This window comes from Schistocerca serialis, chromosome 7, assembly GCF_023864345.2.
Source record: "Schistocerca serialis cubense isolate TAMUIC-IGC-003099 chromosome 7, iqSchSeri2.2, whole genome shotgun sequence".
NCBI classification, from domain to species: Eukaryota; Metazoa; Arthropoda; class Insecta; order Orthoptera; family Acrididae; genus Schistocerca; species Schistocerca serialis.
In genome coordinates this window covers 612,605,586-612,617,981 of record NC_064644.1, presented here as the reverse complement: position 1 = coordinate 612,617,981, position 12,396 = coordinate 612,605,586, and the positions used below count along the sequence as shown (strand labels likewise).

General features: G+C 39.3%; 1 protein-coding gene across 1 annotated transcript in view; it reads right to left on the bottom strand.

Moving 5' to 3' along the window:
• LOC126413295 (uncharacterized) overlaps positions 1 to 12,396 on the bottom strand; it is a 640,882-nt gene that overhangs the window by 156,996 nt on the left and 471,490 nt on the right. Inside the window, exon 20 of the mRNA XM_050083195.1 lies at positions 9,373 to 9,557. Coding sequence (XP_049939152.1) covers positions 9,373 to 9,557 — 185 coding nt within the window. The remainder of the gene's footprint in view (positions 1 to 9,372; positions 9,558 to 12,396) is intronic.

Here is a 12,396-nt window from a genome sequence, read left to right as displayed (position 1 = left end):
GGAGAGGGAAAGACGAAAGGATGTGGGTTTTAAGGGAGAGGGTAAGGAGTCATTCCAATCCAGGGAGCGGAAGGACTTACCTTAGGGGGAAAGAAGGGTATACACTCGCACACACACCCATACCCATCCGCACATACACAGACACAAGCAGACATTTGTAAAGCCCACCTACGTTTCTAGCATTTGTAGACTTAGAGAAGTGTTTGAGAATGTTGACTGGAATACTCTCTTTCAAATTCTGAAGGTGGCAAGCTAACATACAGAGAGCGAAAGGCTATTTACAATTTGTACAGAAATCAGATGGCAGTTATAAGAGTCGAGGGGCATGAAAGGGAAGCAGTGGTTGGGAAGGGAGTGAGACAGGGTTGTAGCCTATCCCCGATGTTATTCAATATTTATATTGAGCAAGCAGTGAAGGAAACAAAAGAAAGATTTGGAGTAGGTATTAAAATCCATGGAGAAGTAATAAAAACTTTGAGGTTTGCCGATGACATTGTAATTCTGTCAGAAACAGCAAAGGACTTGGAAGAGCAGTTGAACGGAATGGATAGTGTTTTGAAAGGGGGATATAAGATGAACATCAACAGAAACAAAACAAGGATAATGGAATGTAGTCGAATTAAATGGGGTGATGCTGAGGGAATTAGATTACGAAATGAGACACTTAAAGTAGTAAAGGAGTTTTGCTATTTGGGGAGTAAAATAACTGATGATGGTCGAAGTAGAGAGGATATAAAATGTAGACTGGCATTGGCGAGGAAAGCGTTTCTGAAGAAGAGAAATTTGTTAACATCGAATATAGATTTAAGTGACAGGAAGTCATTTCTGAAAGTATTTGTAGGGAGTGTGGCCATGTATGGAAGTGAAACATGGATGATAAAGAGTTTGGACAAGAAGAGAATAGAAACTTTCGAAATGTGGTGCTACAGAAGAATGCTGAAGATTAGATGGGTAGATCGCATAACTAATGAGGAGGTATTGAATAGCATTGGGGAGAAGAGAAGTTTGTGGCACAACTTGACTAGAAGAAGGGATCGGTTGGTCGGACATGTTCCGAGGCATCAAGGGATCACCAATTTAGTATTGGAGGCAGCGAGGAAGGTAAAAATCGTAGAGGGAGGCCAAGAGATGAATACACTATGTAGATTCAAAAGCATGTAGGTTGCAGTAGGTACTGGGAGATGAAGAAGCTTGCACACAATAGAGTAGCATGGAGAGCTGCAGCAAACCAGTCTCAGGACTGAAGACCACAACAACAACATATAAAAGGATGATACGTATGTAGTCTAGGATCTAGAATTGATTGTAGAAAAATGTGAAAAATGAAAGATAGTCAAACTGATAATTTTCCATTATTTTTATTGCTGTAGACTGATGATGAACTATATATATATTTTATTAATAAATCATGTGAATGAATAATATGTTTGACTATTCCATTTGCTATATAATTGAACTAACTTAAAATAATTTTAATTAATCCTAACATTTAGCATAATATGAGTTGATAACAGCAATCTTGGTTTTCTGATTTAGTGTATAGATGTATAGAATTTTAAGAGTTTCTCCTCTGGAGTAAGCACCATACAGCTGACCATAAGAAAAAAAGGTTTTTCTAAATTTAATTTGGTAATACATAGTGACTGCCCTTGATTTTTGTTGATTGTCATTGTGAAAGCAAAATACACATAGAACTGTAGTTATTTGAATGTGAAGGGCAAATCAGAGGGGAATCATTGGAATGTGCAGAATAAGCACACATTCTTTACATTTGTTGTTAATTATTGTTGCTTCAATCACATTCAGCATCTAGATAAATCACAGAAGACACCAGAGGGAAATATTCTGTCATTCAAATTTTGTATGATTATGATTGTGAATTGAAAAATAGCATATTATGTGGTGACATCCTTTTGAAATAAAAAATAGAGACTTACTAAGTATTTCATTTCAGAGTGATATGTTATGGGTCCTGCATACATAATCTTTACCAGTACCTTGAAGAAGGAAGTAAGCAGTGAAACTGGTCAATAAAAATTAAAATCTGTGAAACAAAATTTAAGTACTTTATCCAAGATATTATCAGCTCCATAAGAGTTTCTGGTTTTGGAGGAGTTTATTATATTCTTAATTTATTTGTTGAGCAAAGGGTAATTGTGATTTGGCTGCTTTTATGACGCACTGCTCATTGCATACACTATGAGATCAAAAGTATCCAGACACCTGGCTGAAAATGACTTACAATTTTTTAGCTCCCTCCATCGGTAATGCTGGAATTCAATATAGCATTGAACCACCCTTAGCCTTGTTGGCAGCTTCCACTCTCACACGCATATGTTCAATCAGGTGCTGGAAGGTTTCTTGGGGAATGGCAGGCCATTCTTCACAGAGTGCTGCACTGAGGAGAGGTATCGATGCCAGTCAGTGAGGTCTGGCACGAAGTCGGCGTTCCAAAACATCCCAAAGCTGTTCTATAGGATTTGGGTCAGGACTGAGCAGGCTAGTCCATTACAGGGATGTTATTGTCATGTAACCACTGCGCCACAGGCCGGGCATTAAGAACAGGTGATCGATCATGTAAAGATGCAATCGCCATCCCCGAATTGCTCTTCAACAGTGGCAAGCAATAAGGTGCTTAAAACATCAATGTAGGCCTGTGCTGTGATAGTGCCATGCAAAACAACAAGGGGTGCAAGCTCCCTCCATGAAAAACACGGCCACACCATAACACCACAGCCTCCGAATTTTACTGTTTGCACTACACACGCTAGCAGATGACATTCACTGGGCATTCACCATACCTACACCCTGCCATCGTATCACTACATTGTGTACCATGTTTCATCACTCCACATGGGAAGGGTAACAGCAAAGGTACTAAAAGGGAACAGTTTGGATAGTTCTGTTACCACTGAGCAAAAGGACATGTGTAGCCTGTTGAAGGGTAAGAGTCTCATTCAGCTGCAGAAGAAAGTGGTGCAGAGCAGACAATCAATAAGAACTTAACAGACAGATTGGAAACTAAGCTGAGTAGAAAAAGAAAAGTCTTGCTGCTAGGTAGCAGTGATGGGTGAGGTATAGGCAAACACATTCAGAAAAAACTAGAATCAGAGCACCAGGTCACAAGTATTGTTAAACTTGGTACTAACTGTGGCCAAATAGTAGACGATATTGAGGCAGCAACTAGGGATCTGAATGAAGAGAACCAGGTATTGATAGTCAGGAGACCAAGCAGGAACCTGACCAAAAATAGAGAATATAGTACCAGGAGTCACCCAGAGGAGCTAGATGAAGCAACATCATACACATGTTGACTTTACTGATGTTCTGCAGCAGCACAGTCAATCCTGGATGAACAAAACTGTCAGTCAACATAACCAGGAGCTGACTGGATTGCTGCTGACTTTGGATAAAGCTTATGTTGATGCTGTGCCTGTTGCTGCTGGGGAAAGAACTGATTGATGAAAATATAAGATTGGCACCATTGCTAGTAGTAGAATTCCTGTGATTACAGATGTAAGAGGTAAGCCATTACGTAGAAAGTATGAGTTGTCATTTATATAAAAAATAAAATGAAGTTCACGTTTATTCATATCAATAGGTTATTCCTAGATCAACAATCGAAAGCCTGTGCTTATGAGCTAATGCTGCCAGAAAACTCATTTGTGATTGTTTCACTGTAAAGAGCCCCATTGGGAAACTTTCACATATTGATACAAAAATTTATGTCATTATTATGCCACGCAACAGACAAAATTTTTTTCTGAATGATTTTGATAAATGGTTTTTACTTGGAAATGTTACTTAACACTTACAATATGTGTTCCATTGTTAATTTTCCAACCAGGATTACACAGGAAGGTAGTATATTAATAGACAATATTTTTGTAAATGAACACTTAAATCAGTGATATAAATGTGTCTAGTAATGAATAGTCTCTATGACCATGATGCACGACTGGTGATACTAGAATCTTTCCTGGTTACAATGAAATGGTCACATTCAAAAAGGTTAGAGTAATCAATGAACAGACAACAAAAAGTTGGAAGGCGACATTGTGGCAAGCTGGTTGGAAAGATGTGTACAATGTGACAGATGTCAGTTTGAAATTTAATATATTTTTAGGTGGGCATCTATCAATGTTTAACAGTTGCTTTCACAAGAAAATAATAAATACAGTACTAATAAGCCATCAAAAAAGCCCTGAATTATAAAAGGGATCAAAATATTGTGCGCTAGGGAAAGTAAATTGTTTGATATGGTTGAGACAAACACTGAAATTGGACTGGGTTCATATTACAAGAAATACTGATTGTATTAAGAAATGTGACCAAATAATCTCCATATAATTTCTCAAACCAATAATTCAGATAGTCAAATTAAGTCTATTTGGGCAGTAGCTAAAAGAAACACCAGGTAATCAGTTTAGGAATGCAAGGACTTTGTTATTAAAGAAACGACCAAATAATAAATGATATTAGCCAGGTGGGCAATGTATTTAATAATTATTTCCTGGAAGTAACTAAGAGGATTGGCATATATACTCAAGGGATAAAACAACAGATTATACACTATGTGATCAAAAGTATCTGCACACCCCAAAAAAACATACATTTTTCATATTAGGTGTATTGTGCTGCCACCTATTGAGAGATACTCCACATGAGCAACCTCAGTAGTCATTAGACATCGTGAGAGAGCTAAATGCGATGCTCTGCACAACTCACGGACTTCGAACGTGGCCAGGTCATTGGGTGTCACTTCATCACACATCTGCATGTGAGATTTTCACACTCCTAAACATTCTTAGGTCCTCTGTTTCCAATGTGATAGTGAAGTGGAAACATGAAGGGACACGTACAGCACAAAAGTGTACAGGCTGACCTAGTCTGTTGATGGACCGAGACCGCCGACAGTTGACAGTCATAATGTGTAATAGGCAGACATCTATTCGGACCATCCCATAGGAATTCCAAACTGTGGTGTTACCGCCAGACACCACACTTGCTAGGTGGTAGCCTTTAAATCGGCCACAGTCCGTTAGTATACACCGGACCCGGGTATCGCTACTATCAGTGATTGCAGACCGAGCGCCGGCACATAGCAGGTCTAGAGAGACTTCCTAGCACTCGCCCCAGTTGTACAACCGACTTTGCTAGCGATGGTTCACTGACAAAATACACTCTCATTTGCCAAAATGATAGTTAGCATATCCTTCAGCTCCATCATTTGCTACAACCTAGCAAGGCGCCATTAACAGTTACTATTGATACTGTAATAATGTACCATCAAGACCGACATTCACCATTTATGGATTAAAGTTAAGTATTCCACCAGCTATGTCCGTTTTTTCGAAATTCTAATTTCCTTGCCCTGTTCCAGACCTCACACCAGCCTGCGTGAGCTAAAACGCATGGCTTTTGGCTTCCTCTTGTAACCTGTTGTTGGCTCTCCTGCCAACCCACAATACAAACTGCATCAGGATCCACTGCAAGTACTATGACAACTGTGCATGAGGTGAGAAAATGTGGTTTCCATTGTCAAGCGGCTGCTCATAAGCCACACATCACACCAGTAAACGTCAAATGATGCCTCGCTTGGTGTAAGGAGTGTAAACACTGGACGATTGAACAGTCATTGTAACCAGGTAAGATTCTAGGCTAACCAGTCTTGCATCATGGTCATGGAGACTGTTCATTAATAGACACATTTATATCACTGATTTAAGTGTTCATTTAGAAAAATATTGTCTATTAATGAACTACCTTCCTGTGTAATCCTGGTGGGAAAATTAACAACGGAGCACATATTGTAAGTGTTAAGTAACATTTCCAAATCATTCCTTTTATCAAAATTTTTCAGAAAAAAATTTGGCTGTTGTGTGGCATAATAATGAATTAAATTTTCATCCTTTTGCTCAGAACTATCCAAACTATTCCCATTTAGTACCTTAGCTGTTACCCTTCCCACAGCCCATTCTCCCCCCCCCCTCACCCCCCCCTCCTCACCCCCCCCCCCCCCACTCACACACACACACACACACACACACACACACCCTGAAACCGTTGCATTTCAATTTTCACAGCCTCAGTCTCCACCTAAAAGTGGAGAAATCTTCATCTCTTACCCTCTCTTTTGTACATAATCTGTGTATCCAACTGGGAATCCTTTCTGCCCCTATGCAATGGCCCCAATGAAATTTCAAGTCACAAGCACCAACCCTAAACTATTAACTAACCTGTGCCAGCATTGACATTCATCACTTGTGGTCATACTATCATAAATAGTTACACAGATATACCTTGTTTTATCCATTAGAGGCCTGTTACAGATGTGTTTATAACTTATATGTACTGGAGACAGCCATTTAACAAGAAGGGAGTGACAACATGAAAATTTCTCTGACAAGATACAAGGCATATTTTTTAAGTAAGGTCCATTTTGTTATAGACACTAGTAGTTCATGCGCATACTGCAATGAGCACCTGCAACGCATACCAGCAAGCCTCGGGAACAACTGTGCTCAGTTTTAGTTCTGCTGCTTACATGTACGGTTCTGTTCTGTGCTTTAAAAATGTTTAAGACTATTAACTCGCCTGGAGCATGTGTGGTTCGCTCAGTGATACGGTTTTTGTCAGCAAGGACCCTGTCTGCTGCAGAAATTCATCAACAGATTTGTGAATTGTATGATGATACTGTTATGAGTGGAAACAATGTGCGTATGTGGCTATGAGAATTCAAAGACGGCCATGACAAGGTCCATGATTAGGACCGCTCTGGTCACCCTTCTTTAATTACAGACGATTTGGCGGCTTCAGTTGAAGTGAGGATTTGTGAGAAAAGGTGCTTCACAATAACAGGTCTCTCAAATGAATTTCCTCATATGTTGAGATCAGTGCTTTACAACTTTGTTTCTGAACACCTAAAGTTTAGAAAACCGTGTTCCTGTTGGGTCCCGAAACTCCTAACAGAGGACCACAAAAACCAACGGTTAGAGTGTGTGATGAAGTTCTTGACTCATTGTCATGAAGAAGGTGATGGCTTCTTAGGTCAGATCATAACTGGAGATGAAACATGGGTTTCACATATCACACCTGAATTGAAGCAGCATTTTATTTATTTTTATTTATTTATTTTATTTATTTATCTCTTGTTCCGGTGATCCATGTTGTGACAGTATCACAGGATATGGAACGTGTCAATTTTACAAGCTTTTGGCTAGAATTTATGGTAATACATAAAACAAAACAAAAACAGTAAACAGTAACTTAGGTCCCACTACAAAAAAAATACATTTTAGAAAGTAGTGGAATGGAGACCTTCACCTGTAAAGGTGAAGGGCAAACAGACACTGTCCCAGTGAAAAATCTTAGTGTTGATGTTTTGGGATAAGCATGGTGTTTGGTTGGTCAACTTCACACAACGAGGAACCAGTATCAATGCAGAAGCATACTGCCAAACCCTGAGAAAGCTACAGAGAGCAATTCAAAACAAAAGACATGGCATGCTGACAAAGAGAATTGTCCTTCTCCATGACAATGCAAGACCTTACACTGCAGGTCAGACCTGTGATTTACTGGACAGTTTTGAGTGGGAAGTTTCAGACCACTCACCCTACAGTCCTGATCTTGTGCCGAGCAATTACCATCTGTTCCTCCACTTCAAAGTACACCTCAGTGGCAACCGTTACAATAATGACAATGACATGAAAACGGCAGTGAATTCTTGGTTATCGGAGCAGGAGGCAAGTTTTTAAGAAGAAGGTATATTAAAATTGGTTGAGAGGTATGATGCATGTTTGAACAAACTTGGCAACTATGTTGAAAAACAGAGTCAGGTATGTACTTTAAGAAAACAAATTTACTTTTTTGAAATAATCTTTCATTGTGTACTTATGTTCAAACAGACCTTACTTAAAAAACTCACCTTGTATTATCTCACACAAGTCAATTCTGCAAATATTAGCAAAGCATCTGAGCTAAACCAGGGTGTTTTACTTTCATGTTGCATCAGGACTCTTACCTTGAACCTTGTTGAGCAGTCTACAGTGGACATTTTACACAAAAAGTGGTCTAAACATTCAGACGGAAATGTAACAGGCACAAAATCTATCCAACCAAGGAATTAATGAAAAATTAGTTTGTGAACTACTTATGAGATAGAAGTTGATGGTAAACAGATGGTTCTGTTTAGTCCCGTCTGGAGCTGTAGAGCCTAGAAAATGGCACAGTAGGGCAACCATGATGAATAATTTTACTATCTTGTGTACTCTCTCACAGGGTAAAACACTGCAGAAAGTCCTTTTATGAAACTGTTTGTCCTATCGTTTTTCTTTCTTTTTTTTTTCATATAAGAAACAGCAACAGGAAAACCTCCAATGAAACACTGAGCTACTGTACCTAACTATAGTTACAAAAATTCAGTAATAATAAAAACTAAATGATAAACCTCGACAACATCAAACAAATAACAAACACCCCAGGGCAGCAACAATATTGCCATGACTTAAATCTAATCAATCACAATATTATGTGACTACAATACAAAATAAAAACCGTAGAAGTATGGAGTTATGACATATAATTTCCCCAACTAATAATTTACAAAAAAGAGAACATGAGCATCTGTGTAACAGAACTGATTGTACACTTACAAGCAAATGCACATGGAAAACAGTTTACTTACGGGGAGGGAACAGACAAGACAGAAACAATATGAGGCACAAATGCTAGCTTTCAGAAGTGTGGATTCCTTTGTCCTGTGTAAGAGAGGAAAAGATGGGAGAAATGAGCTAATTAAGAGATAAAACTGAAAAGTCGTTCAGGACCCTGTGTCACAGGTTGGAGAGAACAGACTGCTTTATCGGAGTATTAAGTGACTTTCCTATTTCATTTCAGACTAACCTCTATGGATCACTTAAAAGAACTCACCATTCTTAAAATTAATCTTCATTGATCATTTTTGGGTATTTCTTTTTCCTATACTTGTTTTGGATGCAAGCCATTTTATGACATTTAAGTTAGCATTTTAAAATATGGGAACTCCAGGTTGGAATATGAACAATTTAAGCAAAAGATAGACTGCTTCTTACCATAAAGATGATACGTTAAGTTGCAGACAGGCACAACAGGAAGACACTTACACAATAGCTTTCAGTCATAGCCTTCATCAGAAAAGGAAATACACACACAGATTTTCATTCACACAAGCAAGCACACCCTACGCACACATTTCTGGCAACTTTGATGAGAATGCACTGGATATTATAAGTTAGCACTTTACCTATTGAAGACCTATAAAAGCACTTCACAAAGAATTTCCTTAAATATTTCTGTCATTTTACTGCTACAAATAATGTATAATGTACTTACGCTGGATACTCTGGAACCGATCCTTTATATGGAGGCACATCCTTCACATAATTAGTGTGTAACCACTTCACTTTGAAGTGTAAGTTCATGTATGCTGATGATTTGCAAAGGCGGTGCTGCTCATGTTCTTCTAAAGCATACTTCATATCAACAGCAAAAAGGCTCCACATTGTTGCTGCAGACAACTGTGAACAAATATTTCTGTTAACGGAAATTCAAACATTGTTTTTAGTGTCATACGGCACAATAACTGTAGTTAGGTGGCTTAGTCTTTCCATGTATGAAGACAGGAACTGGGATGTTCCTGGTAGAAGTTCGGCAGATGATCAGACTTCTTGAAACCTTGAAAAATTCCTGGATATGATGAATTCACTATTCATTGGCTATCTTGTTAGGAGGAATAATGTCATTGTGTAGAATCCTTTTTTTTACATTATTTTGAAGCATACTCTACCATATCAAACTGTGACCACTGTTCTATGTTATAAAAGTGTGACTGCTTACAGTGAAGTAAGTGTACATAATTTTTCCCACAATCCTTATTCTGTTCGCTTTTTAGTACAAACATAACAAGGAATGAGATGACGATAGAAATGTATGTATTGTTTCCTTGTGCGGTAAATTTTTATCTCCAGTTATAATATGAAATACTAGTCCTGAGCTTCTGGAATTAAACCTTTTCCTATTTATTAATTATTTTTTCACCCACAGACAACATGAATTGTATGGATGTTGTCAACATATAAATCTACACAATACAGATACATAACCTATTGATTCTTACCAGTAAAGATACATAAATGCATGCACTATTTGCTTTACTATATTAGGTGTCTGTACATCATATTTTATTATTCTAGTGGATGTATTGTAAGATGCACCTTAATCATGGCAGTTAATCATCAATATAATTGTCAACATAATTCATCATTTCAAGTAATCCTTGTCAGCGTTTGCACACATTTTTTCTAACAGCTAATCTTTGGGATATTCCTGAAACACGTATTTCACTTTTAAACATAGGCTTCACAGCCTGTGTCATATGGATCCTTCCCATCAATACCAACTTTCCTGAATTGCACAGGTGAGAAGTTTCCCTGCAATATATCATATGTTCCTATAACCCTCCTGGCCTCAACCATTGTTAGTCACTGTCCTCACCCATCCAGTCCCTGTTCCCATTCCAGCACTGTACAGCCCTCATTCCACCATCACACACAAAGCCTTTTTGCTCCTCTTCTTTTCCAGTGCCCCCCCCCCCCCCCCCAATAGCCAACCATCTGACCTCCCGACTGCACACACCTGACCTACCCTCTCTCCACCTCGTCCCTGCGCATTCCCCAGCAGCACTTCACTTCAGTGCTGTCACTCCTACCCAACTATCCCTCCCCTTCCCCACCCCAGCCTCCTTCTTACCCCTACCCAGTTGCCACTCCCATCATGTACTGGTGCTGCTGCTCGCAGTGTGGCTTCAGCTGCCTGAGACTGCAGTTGTATGTGTGAGTCGCGTTAGTGTGTATATTTGTGTGTGTGTGTGTGTGTGTGTGTGCGTGTGTGTGTGTGTGTGTGTGTGTGTGTGTGTGTGTGTGTGTGTGTGAGAGAGAGAGAGAGAGAGAGAGAGAGAGAGAGAGATCTATTTTTGATGAAGGCCTTACTGGCCGAAAGCTTTATTTCTGACAGTCTTTTTATTGTGCCTATCTGCAACTCATCATCCATGCTCTATGGTGAGTGGCAATTTTCCTTTTCATAATATTGTTACATTCTATCCTGGATTTTCTATTGTTCAAGAGATGCAGCTCCTCATGGCTCATTTGCATTCACACAGACTTTTGTTCAAGAGCCAAAAAATGTGGCACTCAGTGGGCACAAACATGTCATATGGAGATGATCATCCACAATGAAGTTTTTTGTACAATTTCATTCCATTATAAAGGCTGATCAACCAAGACAGGAGACTTTTTTTCCCTGTAGCTTCTGTGATACTTTCAGGTCTGTACAATGAGTATTTGAAAAAAGTGTTTTTTTTTTATGTGTCCATGGGTGACAGCACTCTTGTATTAGTAGGTTGGTAGTAACATTCTATTTTGTAGGCTCTACGAATTTAGCATACCAAAATATAGAGTTGATGCGTGGAGGAGCAGTACAGCGCAATAAAACTGTGTTCATTTGAACCAAACAGTCACTGAAACTTATGAAATGCTGCAGTAAGCCTAAAGTGAAGATGCACCAACTTGTGCAACAGTTGGGTTTGGTTGTTTGGGGGAAGAGACCAAACAGCAAGGTCATAGGTCTCATCGGATTAGGGAAGGATGGGGAAGGAGGTTAGCCATACCCTTTCAAAGGAACCATCCTGGCATTTGCCTGGAGCGATTTAGGGAAATCACGGAAAGCCTAAATCAGGATGGCTGGATGCAAGATTGATGTGCAACAGTGTTTAGGTGGTTCAAGAACTACAAAGAAGGCCGACATGTCTGTTTTAAGTAAGGTGAGCCTGGTGTTTTGGCTTCTGCTGTGACTGAAGTCAATATCAACAGAGCTGCTGTGATTGTCCATGAGGACAAGCGGATTACATTACGGAAACTCAGTGAAGTATTTAGGATTTCGTATGGCAGTGTCTTTATGATTGTGCATGATCATCTCCACATGACGTGTTTGTGCCCACTGAGTGCCACATTTTTTGACTCTTGAACGAAAGTCTGTGTGAATACAGATGAGTCATGAGGAGCTGTGTCTCTCTGCTGATTTACCAGCATGCAGTTCCTCCTCACACTAATGTTACAACAGCATACTAAATGTTGGTACTGGCTAAACTGAGTAAGCATATTGCAAGGAAATGACCAGAACTTCCTTTGATTTAGTGGAAACTTCATCATGGCAATGAGCAGCCTCACATTGCAAATCAGTTTTTGGCTCAATTCAACATTACGTGTGTACTGCATCCACCTTATAGTCCCAACAATCTTGCACTCTATGTGATACCACCCCCCCCCCCCCCTTTCCCCCTCTCTATGCTACACCACTAAA